Raw genomic sequence first — 21,539 nt, 5'->3', positions numbered from 1 at the left:
ACTGACCTGGTCACATCATTACTTTCTGTACCTTCTATCAAATATAAATAAAGTCTGTTTTACACATCTGAAAAGCAGCGTTCACACTGAGAGCTTTCATTTGTCTCTAGAATAACTTTGCCTCCATTCACACTGAAGAAAACATCAAACTTTCCCAACTCCCCATGGTCAAATGAAAGGTCACTGGGGCCTGGTTTTTGGCAAGGAGGTGTATCTTTGGGTAAACTCTGGATGTCCCAAATTTCAGAATGAAAGTCCATTTTTTGGACATGTAATGCATTTTTAAAACATCCATGACCCTTCAAGTGGACAAAAATGCCCAATGGGTTTTTTAATGTATTTTAAAGTAAAAATTTTAACTAACAGATGTCACCATGAAACTTCCCAAGTTTATCACTCACATTAAGACAAATATTTTTTGTATTACAAGTTTTGTCAAATTTTATGTTTAAATATGTAAATGAGGCAATATCTAATGAAATATGCGCTAATTTCCATCCAGAACCAAAATCTGAACAATGGATAAAGCCCCTTTCAAAATTCTTGTTTTATTTTGTTGACATATTAGAGTCAGAAGTTTTCACTGAGGGGATTTTGGATATCTCTTTTTATCACTCTGTAAATGAGACCAGCTGCTCTAGTCTAAAGCCCATAGAGCCCCATAGAAATGTTGTGTTTTTGCATCTAAAACAACTGGCCAGGAAGGGGTTAAGTCAAGAAGACCCAGCCTTATATGTATCACAAATATTTTGGGAGTAACTGATGTCTAAATTTTGTCCAGGGGTCATGGAAGTGGTACAAACTGAAGGATTGTCTGAGAGTTAAAAAAAAATAATAATACAGAAAATTGAATTGAAAACAGTTTTTGTTCATCAGATGTTCTGATCTAATGAAGAATAAAACATGAACAGACACAAAGATGACAACAAAACAAACTGTGAGTAAATACTTGATTCTTTATTCTTAAAAATTAAGTTGAAAACCAGACACTGTGTTTGTCATCACATCACATCATGAGACAGTTTCTGAGTGTCAGTCGGTGCATTTGTGTTGCATCGCTCCTCAAATGTCACATCGGAGTTACACCTGTGCAGGTTTGATCAGGTTAAATACGGTAAGAGGTCAGTGAACGCAACATTTCAACTCAACGTCCTGTACATGTGAGAACCAACTGTTGTTATTAACTAAGGCACATTTCACTGGATGTTTGACACTCTGCAAAACACACTGCTGCTTGTATGTTTAAATATTCAAATATTCAAATACTTTTTTATTATTATATAACAATTGACATTTTTAAAACTTGTGTAGGGAAACATTCACCTTATAGTTCTTTTATTTTCCCGTCGCAGGAAACTCAAACTCTCAGAGTAAAGTTAAACAGTTGGAGCTCACACGTACGTTAAATATCTGAACCTCAGTCATGTTTATTAGATCATTTGTTCAGGTTTTGAGTCAAACTTTAATTTCTGCCTCCACTCACTCAGCAGCTAAGGAAAGTTTCATTTTCTGATGCTCGAAGCATAAAAAAATACATTTTTAAGTATTTAATCATCAGATCTCACTAACAACTTATTTAATAGATTGTTTTTTTTTTTATCTGAAGGTAAAGCTGAGAGATGTTTTTACATCTAAAAACCACAATGATTCTTGTTATGGATCAATATTTCAAAATAAAACATTGTAGAAATGTAAATTCTGCAAAACCTGCTCATATTAAAGTTGACTAGCTGCACCGGTGTAACTCCGACTCTTCCTCTCCTATCGTCACAGTCGATATGCAATCACAAAGTTTCTCTGCTGTTGATTGTGTTATTGAATATTTCTCTGTTGAAAATGTTGCGTTAACAAGATTTTTTTTTTTTTAACAAACTGCTCGTTTACTATAAGAACAATATGAATCAAAAGAGAAAAGAATCAGTGATCGATCTGAGAACCAGCACGGTACAGTTACATTATCACTGCAGATGTGCTGCTTATTACTAGTATTACAGAATATAGGATTAATTTGAGTACAGTACTATGAGTCGTGTGCTTATCAGGTTTGATGCTATCGCTCAGCAGCACAAATCGATTCCTCTGATACTGTTGATTTTCTGCCTGTGTTGTTTCTACTCTCTCCTCTGGGTTTGATTCCTCCCATCGTCCCTCTGAAAGGCCTCGTCTCCTCAGTGCACACACAGTTTAACAGACTTGTTCTCTCTCTTTTGTCGACAGCCACATTCGTGCCCTTTAAGAAGGCAGCATTATTATTACCAGGTGAGGCTAAGAGGTGAAACACCTGATGAGATGTGTAGCAGCTTAACTACTGTTAAAGCCCTTTAGCTGACACGCGGGGACAGGAGCGCTCAGGTGGAGTCGGTCAGCCACACTGCAAAAACTCAAATCTTACCAAGATTTCTCTTATTTCTAGTTAAAATGTCATTTCTAGTCAAAACACATCTCATTATACTTAAAATAAGACTCATCACTTTAAAAAGTAGCTTGTTTTTAGACACTTTTTACTTTTTTCAAGTATATTTTCACTTAAATTAAGTAGAAAAATCTGATAGTGGAGCAAGTTTTTCTTTCTTATAACAAGCTTGTGTCTCGCTGGCAGATTTTTCTACTTATTTCAATTGTAAATTAGTTTGAAACAAGTGAAAAGTGTCTAAAAACAAGTTAATTTTTAGGTGATGAGTCTTATTTTAAGTGGGAAGAGATTAGTTTTGACTAAAATTGAGACATTTTGACAAGAAATAAGACAAATATTCTTGGAAAGATTTTGACTTTTTGCAGTGCAGTCTCTGGGTTGGACTCGGGACGCGTTTGCAGACGAGTCCTGCAGGTGAACGTCTAAAAGAACATGTTTTAAAGTGTGTTTTTACACAGACGAACAACTAAACAATCAAATGCAAAAGCCTGATTTTTTTCTTTTCTTTTCTTTTTTCTTTTTATACTTATGATCAAATATGAATCAGTTCTTTTTACATCATCTCTCAGCTCAGCTCAGCTCAGATCAGATCACTGGAGCTGTTGTTGAGTTGTTGTGATGCAGTTTGTTCATTTTGCTGGTCAGATTTTTAGATGTTATTATACTTGGTGGCTCTATGTATGTGTGTTAATGTGGCGGGAGGTTAGTTAGGGTCACAGGGGACGGCTCAGTATTCTCCCGGGGGGGTCGAGGCCTTCTCCACGGAGTCATAGTGAGCTTCGTCCAGCTGCTCGTCCTCCTCGATCACTTCATCCTCCTCGTCGGAGAGGGGCGGTTTGGCCGGAGCCTCCACGGCCGGCTCGATGGGGGGGTCACTGCTGCTGCTGCTGCTGGGGGGGGGAAAGGAAACACAGAAATATAGAGTTAAAAAAAACACGCTTTATTCTTATTGGATGAACTGTAGCCAGGAAGTCATGCATGAGCGTTAAAGGGATACGCCAACTTTTGTTTTTTTCCATGTCTTGCCTCACTCCTGAGTCCATGACCAGCAGATAGACAGCATCCTTTCCACTGTGCGTGCAGTAACAAGGGAGATAGAGCCGTATTGCCCGTAATTAGCTTAGCTCAAACACTGGAAGTGTATGGGTAGTGTTAGCCTGCCTCCACCTAAAGTCATCAGAGAAACTCTTCAGCAACTCTAAACGGAAACCGGCGGGCCGATCTTCGTCTCAGAGCTGACAAAACTCTCCGGTAAGGCATCTTGAGCGGTCAAATGCCGCTAACGGGACGAGATCGGTCAAAACGGAGGGTTCAAGCAAAGACGCTTTATTTTGGTTCAAGCTAGCTACATTGAGGGTAGGTTAGCTTCCTATTTCAAAGTAAAAGCACAAATTCTATCATCATGGTTTTCTGTATGTAAAGGGCAACGGGTGTTTTACTTTGTGAAAGTAACCGGAAGTGCGTTGGTCACAACGGCTAGCTTGAGTAGCGCCAAATTCGTCCGAACAAAATTGTAAACAGCTGGTATTTAGACAAATTAACGACACACTGCTGATCTAAACGGCTACTTTCTCGCCTAAAAATGTTTGAAATGTCGATAAAGTGATATATTTACAGAGTTTAGAGCTAAAATGAAATTTTCGGCTCGGGTAGGAGGACAGGCCCTAACACTACCCATACACTTCCAGTGTTTGAGCTAAGCTAATTACGGGCGATACGGCTCTATCTCCCTTGTTACTGCACGCACAGTCGAAAGGATGGTGTCTATCTGCTGGTCATGGACTTGGGAGTGAGGCAAGACATGAAAAAAAATGTTGGCGTATCCCTTTAAAACGTCAGAACGAGAAGAGATGACGGGACGACATGGCTGCAACAGAGAATTAAAAAAAACCACCGACACAGTCAGAGGAGGTCAATAAAAGAATGATGAGTCATGCAAAAGAAGAGGATGACGCAGCACATTCCAAGCATTATGATGACGACATCACTGCACACACAGTGAAATGACCCCCAGAGATGCAGCACAATGCACCCACACCCACACCCACACCCACACCCACAGCAGGTCACATGACAGTGAAGCAGACGCAGTTTGAAGCGACGCTGAGGAAACAGGAAGTCGGAGACGCGGCTGATCTGAGGTCAGTCACTTACGAGGAGGTTCGGTGGCTCAGAATCGGGCGTAATCAGGCCCAGTACTGAAAGAGACAGTCCCCATGTGAACACACTGTCTCTTAGTTATTTATAACACATCATGACTCATAACTTCACACTGTAGTCTTAACATTAACTACTATTGACATTAATATAAAGAGTTACAGATATCATTAATAGTGCAAATAAATGAGACCATGACTGAGTCGCCTACGTTTCATTTATTTTATGATTATGATTTTTCTTTAACAGCAGCAGGTAATTTGTTGTCTTACATCATTAAACCTGCTCTGTTCAATGTGTTAAATTAAAGACCTGTCACAGTTGTTACAGTTCCAGCTCCGTCTTTGGATTATAGCTGAAGGGAAATGAACCAAACCACATGACAGATCAATCAGGTTTAAACTTTAAATACACTCTTATATATCAGCAGAACGAGATCCTGTCATGCAGCGCAGCCATTTACCTTCTAGTTGCATGTTGGTTTTTTTGTATAAAAGTGAAAGTTAAGATGCAAAACTTTCACCTTTAATCTATGTTTTTCTGTTTCTGTTTGGAGCTGAACTGAAGCCGAAGCTGCAGCCGCCAGTCAAACTCAACTCAACCATGGTCCCATTGTTGTAATAATAACATTATCATTATCATATTTACATGAACACATTTACAAACACAAACTGTTACAGTCACATGGAGATTATGACCCAGATATAGATTACAGATTACCAAAGTAAAAGTGGCAAACACACACACAGGCAAACAAAACAAAACTAAAGACGCAATGATGGGTACAGAGGAGGAGGAGGAGGAGGAGGAGGAGGAGGAGGAGGAGGAGGAGGAGGAGAAGGAGGAGAAGGAGGTACCTGTGCAGCAGCAGGAGGAGGAGGAGCCAGTGGAGAGTTTATGGCAGTGGCAGGTCGGGGCGGATTGATGCAGCGAATACAACTGTGCACTGAACACACACACACACACACACACACACACACACACTCTACCGTACATGCAACAAGGCTGGTGGTGCTGCAGGAGGTGCAGGAGGTGCAGGTGGAGGAGGTGCAGGTGTTATGACATGAACCGCCACAGGCCCAGAGAAATGTTATGTGGTCATGAGAAGCGACAGCAAAGAGCTGCTGGTTAATGAGAGAGACTCATTTTGTTTATGTGATTAAATCAATAAAGTTTCATTGAAGCTGGTTTTTCTAAAGAATCGACAGCGTTAGTAGAAAAGTAGTAAAGAAGAAAAAACACAACTGATCAAAATAAAAACATATTCAACCAAAAAAAAAGAAAAGAAATTCAAATTCCCTCTGATTGAATCCAAAAACTTTATGTAAAAAATAAAAAACAAAACAAAAAAGCCACAAAAAGGTCCACGGCTGAATGAATTTATTTTATACTTGAGTCTTTAGAAAGTCACCGTATATCGGAGGTCATCACTTCCAGAGCATGCACACACACACACACACACACACCCAGAGAGTCTCTGTACACAACACAACTCCTTTCAAAATAAAAGCACACGAGGAGTTACTTGGTTGGGTGGGTCGGTGCATCATGTACCTGGGTTTGGTTTTATTCTAGTGGAGAAAGAAGAAACACTGGCAGCTTCCTGTCCTTTGCACTCGACTTTTGTCTCTATAAATTCATCAAAACAAGAGATGGAGAAGAGAGGAGGGTTGGCAAAGCTGAGGGGGGAAGACAAGTGTTAGGTCACAGTCGGACGGAGAGGAGGGGGGGTTTAATGAGCAGACGTATGCAGCAGCTCTACAGTGCAAAAAAAATGTCCGACCTTTACTTTTCTCTGCTTCAGTTTTTACAGGAAAGTTTAAAGGGATAGTTCAACATTTTGCCAAATTGGCCCATTGCCATAATCCCTATAGTCATAGCAGTAGGTCCGTTACCTTTAATTGTTGGTGCAAGCTATTTTTAGAACGGCAGAGCAGAGCCGCGAGCTGCTCAGAGCTACGCTACAGAGGCTGTAAAATATAGTTGTTTTAGAGGTAAATTCATGCAAAACCGTTGATGCACGTTGCCTTCAGGGACAGTTTTTCATCAACAGTCTCTGTATTTCCCTCTAAAACAACTCTGTGTGGTAACGTTGTGTTATTATCTCATAGCGTGGTGAATGTGCAGGTCACAACTTGTCCACCAGAGCGTTGTGGAGTTGTTGGATTGTGTATTTGATGAGTTTGATGAGGGAAACCAAGAAATCCCATGAGCCTCCGTAGCGTAGCTCTGAGCAGCTCACGGCTCTGCTCCGCCGTTCTAAAAACAGCTTGCACCGACAATTAAAGGTAACGAACCTACTGCTATGACTATAGGGATTATGGCAATGGGCCAATTTGACAAAATGTCGAACCATTCCTTTAAATTCCACCTGCTCTCTTTGGTAAAAACAGAACAACTCAGATGAGATTTCTTTCTTTTCTTTTCTTTTTTTATAAAATGCATTTACAGGTTTTGGTAGACGACAGTTAGAGCGGGTCAAACAGAGACAGGCACCGACTGGACCGACATACAGACGAGCAGACCAGCGTCTTCTTTATTAAAGCACAGACAGAATCAGACAAACACTTCATCAGGCTGCTTTCTGTTTAGTTTCCTTTAGTTTAGTTTTTTTAAAATCACGCCTTTAATTGCAAACAGCACAGAACACGAAGGCTGAATGAGGTTTGAAACGTCACCTGGCTTCGTCCTCTGGTTCCAGAAGTAAAAAAACATATTAACACACTGAAGCCACAGTCAGTCAGAGTCCAGAAGAGCCAAACAGCCGTACTGTACCTCTTGTCTTTTCTTTCATGCATGAACGACCTCAGTCGCTTTTATTGGCACTTTATCAGCTCACAAACTGATTGATTGATTAGTTTTATATTTCCCTTTTGATTTTTTTGTGCATCCAAACATCTAAATCTCAGAATTTGAAATGAAAAAACATAAAAAGTCTCAAATCTAAAAAGGACATATTTAACATTTTTGTCTTTAAAGTGACTTTGTATATTTAGGATACGCCAACATTACTTCACTCCCGAGTCTATGACCAGCAGATAGACACCATCCTTTCGACTGTGCGTGCAGTAACAAGGGAGATAGAGCCGTATCGCCCGTAATTAGCTTAGCTCAAACACTGGAAGTGTATAGGTAGTGTTAGCCTGCCTCCTACCCGAGCCGAAATCAGAAGTCAGAAGCTGGTTTCATTTTAGCTCTAAACTCTGTAAATATATCACTTTATCCACATTTCAAACATGTTTAGGCGAGAAAGTAGCCGTTTAGATCAGCAGTGTGTCGTTAATTTGTCTAAATACCGGCTGTTTACAATTTTGTTCAGACGAATTTGGCGCTACTCAAGCTAGCTGTTGTGACCAACGCACTTCCGGTTACTTTCACAAAATAAAACACCCGTTGCCCTTTACATATAGAAAACCATGACCATAGAATTTGTCCTTTTACTTTGAAATAGGAAGCTAACCTACCCTCGATGTAGCTAGCTGGAACCAAAATAAAGCGTCTTTCCTTGAACCCTCCGTTTTGACCGATCTCGTCCCGTTAGCGGCATTTGACCGCTCAAGATGCCTTACCGGAGAGTTTTGTCAGCTCTGAGACGAAGATCGGCCCGCCGGTTTCTGTTTAGAGTTGCTGAAGAGTTTCTCTGATGACTTTAGGTGGAGGCAGGCTAACACTACCTATACACTTCCAGTGTTTGAGCTAAGCTAATTACGGGCGATACGGCTCTATCTCCCTTGTTACTGCACGCACAGTCGAAAGGATGGTGTCTATCTGCTGGTCATGGACTCGGGAGTGAGGCAAGACACGAAAAAAAAAATGTTGGCGTATCCCTTTAAGATCTAAGATTTTGGTGCAGAGTGTGTGCAACAGAGACGAGTGTGAGTCGACCCCATTCAGCCTTGGCATGACATCCACACACATACACACACACACACACACACCACAGTAGAAAGTCGAAGGTTGTGTGTGTGTGTGTGTGATACTGAAAACGTTACAGTTTGTTTCACAGAGTCAGAAATATAGACGGTAACTTTAATAAGGTGCGTTTCTTTATGAACCGATCATAGATACTGTATGACAAGCACTTCTGTATGGCACATGTATGTACAGTAAACATTCCCATCATCATTGTCATCATCATCATCATCATTATTATTATTAACAACCGAAGACGTTCAAACATTTACATTATTGTCTGTTCACTACTCGTGATACATGAGCTCTTCTTCTGTCAGAGGAGTTACAAAACCTCACAGCATGAAAAGGTTAAATTAGTGGTAGATACTGAAAGAGCCAGTAAAATATTGATTGTGATGTCTTTTCTTCTTTTCTTTTTTTTACATTATGAAAATCCTCTTAGGGATCAACAACTTTAACTTTACACCCTGATTTTACATCCTTCACTGCAAAAACTCAAACTCTTTCCAAGAATATTTGTCTTATTTCTTGTCAAAATGTCTCAATTTTAGTCAAAACTAATCTATTTCCACTTAAAATAAGACTCATCACCTAAAAATCAAATTTTGGACAGTTTTCACTTGTTTCAAACTAATTTTCAATTGAAATAAGTAGAAAAATCTGCCAGTGAAAGCAGGTTTTTTGTGCTTGTAATAAGAAAATAAAAACTTGCTCCACTATCAGATTTTTCTACTTATTTCAAGTGAAAATCTGCTTGAAAAAAGTAAAAAGTGTCTAAAAACAAGCTACTTGTGTGTGATGAGTCTTAGTTTAAGTAGAATTAGATTTATTTTGACTAGAAATGACATTTTGACTAGAAATAAGACAAATATTCTTGGTAAGATTTTGAGTTTTTGCAGTGTTTACATCGTCATTCTGATGGAGAGCAACTGACACACGATGTGAAAATCAGCTTCCTTTGGTGGGGAGATATAATATTAATAATAATTATAATAATAATTAATAATAATAATAATAATAATAATAACCCCCTGTGATATATAAAAGAAATGTACATGCATGAAAGACAAGCAAAAGATACGTGTTCCTCAGAGAAAATGTCCATCACGTTGTTGGTTTTTAAATATTCGGATGGCACTCAGTCCGTTATGTTCTGGTTTGGCTTGGCGTGGCTTCACCAGGGCAGGAGTGGGGGGGTGGGGGGGGCAGTGGGGATGGGGTAGGGGGAGGAATCAAAGAGGAGGGGCGGGGGGGATCAAATAGATCCGAGTCTCTTCTCGTCATTGATCGGGTTTAGGAGGAAGGAGGAGGAGGAGGAGTTTATTGCCGTAAGCAGGAAGTCAGGATGGCGAGGGGTGAGGATGGGGAGGGGAGGGGCTGGGGGCAGGTGGGTGGGGGGGAGTGGGAGTGGGAGTGGGAGTGGGGGGGGCAGCAGCGAGGTGTCTGTCCTATCGCATCGTCTGAGGCTGAGTCTGTTTGTCTGTCTCTGTCCTCTCACACTGTGGAAATCAATTTGCCCTCTGTGGAACTGTGGACAGAGAGAGGGAGAGGAGGCGTCGTCCGGGGAGGGTTGCCAAGGAGACACAGCAGCAGCAGCAGCAGCAGCAAACACATCAACCCCCCCCCCATCCCACAAATACTCCCCCAATGCAACTCAAACTGACTGATAAACTGAGCTGTGAATGAGGAGGGAGGGAGGAGGGGAGGAGGGGCTGAAGCAGGGTCAGTTCAGTAGGGAGTTACACTGCAAAAACTCACAATCTTTCCAAGAATATTTGTCTTATTTCTTGTCAAAATGTCTCATTTCTAGTCAAAACTAATCTCTTTCCACTTAAAATAAGACTCATCACCTATAAAATTACTTGTTTTTAGATCATTTTCACTTGAAAAAAGTAGAAAAATCTTTTTTGTGCTTGTAATAAGGAGGAAAAACTTGCTCCACTATCAGATTTTTCTACTTATTTCAAGTGAAAATCAGCTTGAAAGAAGTAAAAAGTGTCTAAAAACAAGCTACTTTTTAATGTGATGAGTCTTATTTTAAGTAGAATGAGATTAGTTTTGACTAGAAATAAGACAAATATTCTTGGTAAGATATAAGAGTTTTTGCAGTGTGGGTGGGTGGGTGCAGTTAGGGAGGAGCTGCATGGTGCATGGGGAGTGTGGAGGGGGGAAGCTGGGGGGGAGGGGGAGGGGGGGTTGAAGCACGACTGTGTTGATATTAATGAACAGAAAAGAAACTTAAACAAACTGAAACCAAACGAACCAGTAACATGACACCATGCCTTAAAACATAAATATCATTAATTATTACTATGTACAAATAAAACATCTATTTTCCTTAAGGTCCTTAAACTCACCATTCATGGCCGACCAATCACAGAGCCAGCCCTCTATTATTATTATTATAATAAATGACTTTATCACTTATAGTTTTCTATCAAACAAATGAGAAAAACACAACAGAAGGAAACAAAGAAACAAAGAAACAAAGAAACGAAACGACAAAACAACAGAAACTGAAGTGCAGTGTGTGTGTGTGTGTGTGTGTGTGTGGTTGTGTGTTTGCAGGTCTGAACTTTTTTTTAATGACAATAAAATCTTCCCAATCCCTCGACTCTCCGTCTTCAGTTGTGGAGTTCAGTCAGTTTGTTGATCCCTCACTGGCTTCCCACCCACTCACACTACACTACTACAGCTACATTCAACACATCAGTCCAGATGTTTACATGTTTGAACCTGAATTTAGTTTAGAAACACAACATAAACTTAAAAAAACAGATCAAGTTGACTTGTTCTTACCTTGTGGGGAAACGCGGCTCGTACTCTTCAGCTCCCGGCTGGAAAAACACAAAACAAAGAGAGTTAATCAACCTCTACAATGATTCTGAGCCAAGATAATCAATCAATACTTGTCAATACAGTGTGAGAGGCTGCAGAGAGCAGAGCAGCCAGCAGGTGGCAGCAAACACACACACGGAGGAAAAACAACCTGCAGCTTCAGGGATGAAGAATCTGATCCTGAACTAAACTGACACCTGGTTGTGTTTGTGAATATCTGGTTGGAAACGTTTAAATGATTCTGCAAAAACAAAAGAATTTAAATCTGTTCTGTTGTGGATGTACAGTATAACTGTGTAAAACCTCTCACACACCATAGTTTAGTTTAGTTTATTAAGGGACAGTTGTGCAATGACATTAATCATTTGCAGAAAATGAAGAGATGGTTGCACCAGATTTAGCTCACAGCTCATTTCCATCTGCAGTCCCAACAACATATAACATATAAACATACACAGAAAACACTACTATACAAGGGTGATATACAGTACACTGCAAAAACTCAAAATCTTTCCAAGAATATTTGTCTTGTTTCTTAAAAAATGTCTCATTTCTAGTCAAAACTAATCTCTTTCCACTTAAAATAAGACTCATCACCTAAAAATTAACTTGTTTTTAGATCATTTTCACTTGTTTCAAACTAATTTTCACTTGAAAGAAGTAGAAAAATCTGCCAGTGAAAGCAAGTTTTTTGTGCTTGTAATAAGAAAGAAAAACTTGCTCCACTATCAGATTTTTCTACTTATTTCAAGTGAAAATCTGCTTGAAAGAAGTAAAAAGTGTCTAAAAACAAGCTACTTTTTAATGTGATGAGTCTGTCTTTAGTATAATTAGATTGTTTTGACTAGAAATAAGACAAATATTCTTGGTAAGATTTTGAGTTTTTGCAGTGTAGAATGACACAAATAGAAAATAGACAACACATAGACAAGGTGCAATACATTAGATAAAGGTGTACCCTATCCTATATGCTCAATGGAAAGAAAAGCTAAGTCATACATGATACAAAATACAGTAAAACATTTTTAAAATTCCCCAATTCCTACTTCACAAGATTATAAGATAATTCCATAGATTGAATGTGTTAAGAGGAACTAAAATACATTTTTTAAGAGACTGACTGAGTAACAAGTGCCCTGCTTTTCATCATCTGACTTGAAGTTTCACAGACACAGAATCACAGTCCGAGCTCCTTAAATGTCAGCGGAGACGTTTCTGTCCCTGAACGCACCGGAACGACGCAGACGGAGAGAAAGAAAAAGAAGAAGCTGTTGTTAAGTCGTTACGTGACTGTCGAGCAATTAAATGAACCGTCGCCCACATGTAATGTTCCAGGTGAGGCGTGGGATGGAGACGCCGCGCTGACGGAGCCGAGTCTCAGTGTTGTGTAAGAGAGAGTCGCCTGCAGAAAGATGAATCCCCTCCTCCTCTTCCTTCTCTTCCTCCTCTTCCTCCTCCTCCTCCTCCTCCTCTTCCTCTTCCTCCTCCTCCTCCTCTTCCTCCTCCTCCTCTTCCTCCTCCTCCTCCTCCTCCTCCTCCTCCTCCTCCTCCTCTCAGGCAGCTGGGTGAACCGTCTCTCTCAGACAGACGAGTTCCCGCCGGACGTGGAGGACGAGGACGTGTGAAGCCGAGTGGAACTGATTCTGATTCTGATTCCTGCGTTTACAGAAGCTAATGTAGCAGAGCGCCGTTCACACCGAGACGGCCTGCCAAAATAAAAGCTGACTTCCTGTCTGCGCCGCTGCAGCGAGACGCTCCCAAACTTTGTCAGTAGGGACGTCGTCACGATTATAGATTTTCTTTGTACAATCGTCAGAGAAATAATGGTAATAATAGGTAAATGGACCAGTATTTCTTACATTGACCTTTACTTTGGTGCCACATCTGCCTCCGTGTCTCCAACATCATCATTTTTGGAAAGTGACGGTATTTAGGAATCTTTACGATTAATTAATTGTGGCGTTTAATACCGTTATTAATTGTGAAAACAAGTAATCGTGAGATTCGTGACAACCCTACACTGCAAAAACTCAAACTCTTACCAAGACCAAGAACATTTGTCTTATTTCCAGTCGAAATAATCTCATTCTACTTAAAATAAGACTCATCACATAAAAAGTAGCTTGTTTTTAGACACTTTTTACTTCTTTCAAGCATATTTTCACTTGAAATAAGTAGAAAAATCTGACAGTGGAGCAAGTTTTTCTTCCTTATTACAAGCACAAAAAAACTTGCTTTCACTGGCAGATTTTTCTACTTATTTCAATTGAAAATTAGTTTGAAACAAGTGAAAATGATCTAAAAACAAGTTCATTTATAGGTGATGAGTCTTATTTTAAGTGGAAAGAGATGAGTTTTGACAAGAAATGAGACATTTTGACAAGAAAGAAGACAAATATTCTTGGAATGATTTGGGGTTTTTGCAGTGTATTTGTCAGACGAGACGAGCGCAGATCTTCGCCAGGTTTCGTGCGATGCCTCGGCTCGTCTGCCATGTGTGAACTCGTGCATGTGTGTGTGTTTTTGTGTGTGTGGTGGTTTTGCAGACCCCCACCCACCTGTGAGAAGCCCGGCACGGCCACGCTGTAGGGGCGTTGCTGTTGTTGTGGTCGGCCGTGCAGCGTGGACGAGCTGCCCGCCGCCATGCGGGAGTGCATGCCGTAGTCCGCGGCCGGCAGCGCCATGTCTTCTCTCTCCAGAAGGTTCCCCGTGCTGCTGCTCTTCCCGTGGTGCAGGCTGCAGACACACACACACACACACACACACACACACACACACATACACACATCATCAGGAGACAGTCAGCATGCAGTCACCTGGCCAGAGCCAATCAGGGACGAATATAAGACCTGCAGGGGGTTTTAGAAAAGCACCTTCATGATTGGTTCTTGGCTTTAAAACCCGGTGCATTGAGAAGCTGATTGAACCTGACACAGTTTAATCAGGATCCAATCAGAGGTCAATATTCAGCCCAAATAAAACCAAACATAGGTTCAGGGGTGCACATCCAATGTCAGGATCACAAAAGTGATTTTTTTTTTGCCTGTATGCAACTCATATGCCACCATAAATCACAACTTCATATAGGTTCACCATATCATTCAAAAAGTCTTATCATTTACTGTGCTACCTGTCTTGTTTATTTGTCCTAAACAGCCAACAGCGTGTATCACTGCTTACTTAACTGTTAAATTAGTGAATCATAACTTTAATGGTCTCGGGCATGTAATGTAATGTCTACTCATGTTCTTATCTCTCATCTCCCTCCAACCCCAGATCCCAGATCCCCAGTTCTTCTCACCATCTTCCTTCTCTCTCAGTGCATGGGACTAACTTTATGCATGATTAATTGATACTGATGAATATCAAAATATGAAGCCCTAAAATGGAGGGGGTTGTTTCTTTAAAGCCTGATGATGTCATCAGTGTCTGTGTAAGAAACTACCCGTTCATTTGCATCGTAGTGGAGGAGACCAGAGATGGGATGTGTCAAACATTATTTGTTTCACCATTTCAATCTTTTCTTTTTAGATGTGAATCTAAAATGTGAAGAATGTGAAGTCTGAAAATACATTTGTTCAATTTAGAATAATTTAGGGTATTTTTATTGGGGGGGACAATTCATGTTTTTTAGAAATTGGGGGGGACAGTTTCTGCCTCAGACCTACTTGTGTACTCGGAGCTGCCTCATGGAGTCGTTGTCCGCCTCAGAGATCAGCCTGGTGTAGGAGAAGGGAAACCAGCCGCGCCTGCAGGAGGACGAGGAGGTCAGAGGTCACAGACAGGAGGAAAAGGCATCTTGATAGCTGTACTGTCAGGTATTGTCCCCCTCTATTAAATATGTAAGGAGGCTGAAAATCACAGGACATGTCTGTTCTGGTGATAAGTCAGCGTTCCTGCACTGCAAAAACTCACAATCTTTCCAAGAATGCTTCAATTTTAGTCAAAACTAATCTCTTCCCACTAGTAAGACTCATCACCTAAAATTTACTTGTTTTTAGATCATTTTCACTTGTTTCAAACAAATTTTCACTTGAAATAAGTAGAAAAATCTGCCAGTGAAAGCAAGTTTTTTGTGCTTGTAATAAAAAAGAAAAACTTGCTCCACTATCAGATTTTTCTACTTATTTCAAGTGAAAATATGCTTGAAAGAAGTAAAAAGTGTCTAAAAACAAGCTACTTTTTAATGTGATGAGTCTTATTTTAAGTGGAATGAGATTTGTTTTGACTAGAAATTACATTTTAACTAGAAATAAGACAAATATTCTTGGTAAGATTTTGAGTTTTTGCAGTGTGAAATACGGGCTTCCTTCTCCTTTAAAACGGGACAGAGCTCCGTGGGAAAGAGTAGGAGAGATACAGACATGACATGCTGTCATCACTCTGTCTCAATTGACAATTAACATATAGCTAGAAATGAAATAAATATAAAATAGCTATATAGAAAAATACTCCAGGAAAATGATCTATTCTCGTTAATTTATTAGAGATGCTGCTGAGTTGTTCTGAGACAGACAGGGGAAATAAGAAACACTGAGGGCAGAGCTGCACTCACATCCTGGTCTTCTCGTTCTCCCCGTAGTGCCATCCGTCCCGCGCCTCGGGGACCAGCAGGGTGATGACGTCGCCCTCGGAGAAGCTGAGCAGCGTGCTGTTGTCTCCGGCCGCGTGGGAGAAGATGGCCTGCACGCGGGTCCGGCCGTTCCTCTCCAGGCCGGCGGCCATGGAGCTGGACCGCGGCAGAGTCCTGGTCTCCGCTGCATGGTGGAGGACAGGAAGCAGCTGCACAGTTTAATATCTTCTATTTCTATGAAACCTGCTTCTGTCCTTCATCTATTTTTACTCGTCCATCATCTGTATTCCTCAGTTTTAATATCACATCTTTATTCCCTCTTGCTGTGGCCTGTTTCTTATTAAACCTGCACTGGTTTGTCTATCTGAGTCTGAGTGTGTGAGTGTGTTTTATCTTCTGGCCACTAGGGGGCAGACGGCTCCAACTGAAGCATCACATGTAAAGTTAAATGAGGTAAAGGACCTGAACCTGGACTCTGGTTGTTCTGCTGTGTGGAGTTAATAAAGGTTTCAACATGAACGTGCATTAAAGGAGAATTCCGGTCATTTTTTACCCCTAAATCGTTGTCCTGATGGTCACCCAGTGTTGGTTGGAGCAAAAAACCCGACTAAAGGAGTTACACCATGGCTTTTTCCTTGTTGTGATGATTTCTTTACTAAAATAAACGGTGGAGTAGTGCAGTGGTAATGTTCAAAATATCTCCGACCGTTTATCTCTGTAAAAAATCATCACAACAAGGACAAAGTGTTAGTTTGTGTGGCGGGGAGAGCAGGCGCTCTGTGATGGGATAGTAATGTCTTTCCAGGATGTTTCAGAGTTCGGCTATCTGTAGTCTGGGGCCGTTGACTCGGGTTGTAGCTAGATGGCGTATACATGAGCTGCAGGAAGTGACGTCCTAGAAAACATGCAATCTTTACTTATCCGTGCCTAAACCCAATCAACGGCTTCACTTACTTGCTTTTTTACCCTATTTTACACCTGGACATGTCAGTTTTAACCAGTCGGGAGTTCTCGACGATTTTTGGTAAGATTCTACGTCACTTCCTGCAGCTCATGTACTACGCCATCTAGCCACAACCATTGACTTCCAGGGCGAGAGAGACAGGCCTTTCTGTCAAAATAAAAGCACCAAGCTAATAAAATGCGGTGAAATGTTTTAATTTAAGGAATAGAATTTACAAGAAAGTCCCCGAGCCATTGAGTTAACATTTTGCTTTTATTGTATTACAAGTTAATGTCTATTTTATAAGTTTTATGTTGGTGAACACACAATTTGGTGATTTCTGGAATCCACTAGAAAAATTAACAGAGTTAACAGACACCAGGCACAAAGTTTATACTGTTTCTACTCTACACTATATGAGTTCAGTGGTGTCTCTAAGGATTCCAGTCATGTACCATAGATATTTGATTGTTTTCTGAGTGTTTGTTGTGGTTGAAAGAATTGCCCCATAGGTTAGCGTTGTGGCTATCCCTAGCGCTGGGTAGCCATGGTGTAACTCTGGTTTGCCTGCATCAATTTTAGTCGCGTTTTTTGCTCTGGGTGACCATCAGGACAACGATTTAGGGGTCAAAAATGGCCGGAATTCTCCTTTAAAGGAGGAGAAACATGGGAGTCCTTACTCAGCATGGCCTTGCTCTTGGCGGGGGCGGCCTTGCGGACCGGCAGGGTGTTGGAGTAGACCTCGGCCCCGTGTCTCTGGGTCTGGGGGGACACTTTGCCCAGGGCCACTTTACCCTCCATCCACTGCTGGTAGTCCTCTCCTCCGTGGGCGCCGGCCGTGCCGTTCATCACCGGCATCCCTCCGTCCACACCCATCAGCCTCTGTGGAGGAAGAGGTGGATTTGCATAGAAGCAATTAAAGGGATAGTTCACCCAAAATTGAAATTTCCATGAAATGTCCATATGACGGTTGCAAATGGATACCAACTGTCTTCGTAACAAAAAGACACACCAAAAAACATCCAAATACCTCCATGCTGCTCGTATGTAATGTCCGTCTTGTATTGAAGCCCAGAAATGCGAAATTGTCCCGAAAAAAATTAAATAAGTCTATATTTCAAGCTTGTTTTGTAGCGGAAGCTCCTTGAAGCTCCTCTTCCCGGTTCGTCAAATTTGGACGAACCTTCGAGAAGCTTCAGCTACAAAACAAGCTTGAAATATAGACTTATTAAATTTTTTTCGAGACAATTTCGCATTTCGGGCCTTCAATACAAGACGGACATTACATACGAGCAGCATGGAGGTATTTGGATGTTTTTTGGTGTGTCTTTTTGTTACAAAGACAGTTGGTATCCATTTGCAACCGTTATATGGACATGCACTGCTACGCCGAGACCCCCTGTAACTCAGAGAAGCCACGGAGGACTCTGAAACTTCAATTTTGGGTGAACTATCCCCTTAGTAACACAACAACCTCGTCTTTTTACATCACCAGAAACTTGTTACATAACACCTCGCAGCTCGTTAATAATATTAATGACCGAGGTGCAGAGAGAGAGAGGATCTGGGACAGGAAGTGCTGATTAATGAAACGACTACATCTGGGTGCGTGTTGGTTTAGAGATAAACACACCAAGTGACAACTGGGAGACTGCAAAGACTTTCAAAGTGTTTAATCTGGCAACAGAAAAACACCAGTGAATCTGCAGCAGTTTTTTAATTAGCAGCTCGGGCCAAACGGAAGGAAGACGCTTTCATGTAAATCCTCAAGTTTTTTTTTTTCTTTTTTTTCTCTTTCTCCCTTGTAACCAGGCCTGAAGGAGGAAGAGGAGGAGGAGGAAGAGGAGGAGGAGGAGGAGGAGGAAGAAGAGGAGGAGGAAGAGGAGAAGGAGGAGGGGGCAGTGAGGAAGCTAATTAACACGGTTCACTAACGATGTCATTTGCAGTTCTCCCATCATGCAACAGCCACAGGTCCAGGTCCTGAGACTCTTCACTGTGTTTTGTGTTTTGAGTTTCAGACTCCGACAGTGAAGCCGTACATTAAAGGGATATTTCAACATTTTGGCAATTTCTCCTCTCACCATAATCCCTATAGTCATAGCAGTAGGTTCATTACCTTTAATTATCGGTGCATGTTGTTTTGAGATCAGCGGGGCAGAGACGTGAGCTTCCGGGCTTTCCCTCATCAAATACACAATCCAACAACTCCACAACGCTCTGGTGGACAAGTTGTGACCTGCACATTCACCACGCTATGAGATAATAACACAACGTTACCACACAGAGTTGTTTTAGAGGGAAATTCATGCAAAACCACTGATGCGCGTTGCCTTCAGGGACAGTTTTTCATCAAACAGTCTCTGCATTTACCTCTAAAACAACTCTGTCTGGTAACGTTGTGTTATTATCTCATAGCGTGGTGAATGTGCAGGTCACAACTTGTCCACCAGAGCGTTGTGGAGTTGTTGGATTGTGTATTTGATGAGTTTGATGAGGGGAACCAAGAAATCCCATGAGCCTCTGTAGCGTAGCTCAGAGCAGCTCACGGCTCTGCTCCGCCGATCTAAAAACAACGTGCACCAATAATTAAAGGTAATGAACCTACGGCTGCGACTATAGGGATTATGGTGATAGGAGAATTTGCGAAAATGTTGAAATATCCCTTTAAACTCTACAGTTGAGGTCAGAGGTCAAATCCTGCGGTGGACTGACCTGCTGTCCCAGGCCGCTGGCCCTCAGCGCTGCCAGCTCCGGGGGAACGGGCAGAGGTTTGACCCCGGGGAGGGGCTCGGAGATGGGCAGGCCGGGGTGATGGGCGCCGGGCGCCATGGTTACCGCCGCTCCACTCATCTGCTGGGCCAGGAACATGGCCCGGTCCGGCAGCTTGTTGGGCTCGGCACACGCCTGCTGCCACACGGGAATCTTCTGGGAGAGAAGCTCCTTCCCCTGTTGGAGAGAGAGAGAGAGAGAGGAGAGGAGTTGGGGACAGGATTATTAGATCAGACTGAGGAGACAATATGTTCCTTCATTTGAAGAAAACAGTTCATTAGTGGTTCATTAAAAGTAAAAGTGAACAAACATCAGTGATAACTCCTTTACACTTGTTAATTGGACCAAACTACTGCAAAAACTCTAAATCTTTCCAAGAATATTGGTCTTATTTCTTATCAAAATGTCTCATTTCTAGTCAAAACTAATCTCTTTCCACTCAAGATAAGACTCATCGCCTAAAATGAACTTATTTTTAGAAAATTTTCATTTGTTTCAAACAAATTTTCACTTGAAATAAGTAGAAAAATCTGCCAGTGAAAACATGTTTTTTTTGCTTGTAATAAAGAAAAACTTGATCCATTATCAGACCACAAGCTACTTTTTATGTGATGAAGTAAAAAGTGTCTAAAAACAAGCTACTTTTAATGTGATGAGTCTTATTTTAAGTAGAATGAGATTTGTTTTGACTAGAAATAAGACAAATATTCTTGGTAAGAGTTTGAGTTTTTGCAGTGCTGAAACATATTAAATAGAAGAGCTGTGTAATATCCTCTAGTCTATATACTGGAGCTGTTACATAATAATAATACATAAGGGTCCCTATGTAGGCGAAGTGTGTGTGTGTGTGCTTGACTTTTTCTATGCACACATCTACATGTTTGTCTATTCATATTTATAGAGAACTCTTTAGTCTTCATGTTTATTGTACATTTCTCTCTGTTGCTAACAAAGGGAACGACAGTAGATGACAGCAGAGATGTTAATAGCTCATAACAGATGTTAATAGATGAAAGTAGATGACAGTGAATCACAGTAGATGACAGAGGGAGGAGAGGAGATGTGAGTTGATGCAGGTCTCAGGAGACGTGTGACAGATACAGTATGAATATTCTCTCTGAGTGCACCTGAATGCACCGCAGTCTGAGTCACATTCCCTCCCTCCCTCCATACATTAATTATCTCCATACATTAATTACCGTAGCTCTCTACATTCTGCAGCAGGACGGTTACATAAAGCTTCTCCTCATTTACATTCATCATCAGCTGTGAGTTAAGGAGCGAGTCCTGATCCAGGAAGCTGCTGCTCAGACTCAGACCGTCTTAACTCCACCCGGCTGGAGGTGGAGGTGGTCGACACTTTAACCAGTGCGACATTAAAAAATCTCAAACGGTGATTTGCTCTGTGTTATTCAGTCATAACTTAATGTTCAACAACAACAACAATAACAATAGGCACCAATCAGTTTCCAGTTGATTGATGAACCAGTTGACTGTTCATTCAGCACCGTGTGCTCAGTAAACAACCATTAGCCTCACAGCAGGTTGTCATGGTGTTGATGCTAATTAATATAACTGAAGCTTTACTTTACATCAACAACAACCTGGTGAAAAACGTGTTTGAATCATTTATTTTACAGAGTTTTCTCACCTTTTAACTCATTTATTTGAGACTGAGACATGAGCTGATGATTATTCTCAATATTATTATTACTTAGTGTTTTGTATTATTGTTCAGTTTAAAGGATAGTTCAACGTTTTGGCAAATTGGCCCATTGCCATAATCCCTATAGTCATAGTAGTAGGTTCGTTACCTTTAATTGTCGGTGCAAGCTGTTTTTAGAACGGCGGAGCAGAGCCGTGAGCTGCTCAGAGCTACGCTACGGAGGCTCATTATGGGATTTCTTGGTTTCTCTCATCAAACTCATCAA

The 21,539-nt window shown here is 41.2% G+C and overlaps 1 protein-coding gene across 8 annotated transcripts in view; it reads right to left on the bottom strand.

Annotated features, from left to right (window-relative positions):
- Positions 1-2,937: 2,937 nt before the first annotated feature.
- The window catches only part of baiap2b (BAR/IMD domain containing adaptor protein 2b), an 88,373-nt gene continuing 69,771 nt past the window's right edge, over positions 2,938-21,539 (bottom strand). For 2 of the 8 annotated variants that reach the window (XM_085762482.1, XM_085762483.1), the window contains 8 exons: positions 19,552-19,785; positions 17,520-17,721; positions 15,879-16,080; positions 14,992-15,072; positions 13,882-14,059; positions 11,285-11,322; positions 4,568-4,611; positions 2,938-3,291 (listed from right to left, as the gene is read on the bottom strand). In XM_085762482.1, the coding sequence (XP_085618608.1) occupies positions 4,584-4,611; positions 11,285-11,322; positions 13,882-14,059; positions 14,992-15,072; positions 15,879-16,080; positions 17,520-17,721; positions 19,552-19,785 (963 nt within the window). In that variant the 3' untranslated portion in view covers positions 2,938-3,291; positions 4,568-4,583. Of the gene's footprint in view, positions 3,304-4,567; positions 4,612-6,124; positions 6,200-9,863; positions 10,014-11,284; positions 11,323-13,881; positions 14,060-14,991; positions 15,073-15,878; positions 16,081-17,519; positions 17,722-19,551; positions 19,786-21,539 lie in introns of those variants that run through there. The other 6 variants (XM_085762477.1, XM_085762479.1, XM_085762476.1 and 3 more) reach the window with 4 other exon arrangements.

Source organism: Trachurus japonicus, chromosome 19 (assembly GCF_045865225.1).
Source record: "Trachurus japonicus isolate A0001 chromosome 19, Traja_1.0".
NCBI classification, from domain to species: domain Eukaryota; kingdom Metazoa; phylum Chordata; class Actinopteri; order Carangiformes; family Carangidae; genus Trachurus; species Trachurus japonicus.
The sequence above is the reverse complement of the archived record's forward strand: the minus strand, read 5'-3'. Positions and strand labels throughout refer to the sequence as shown.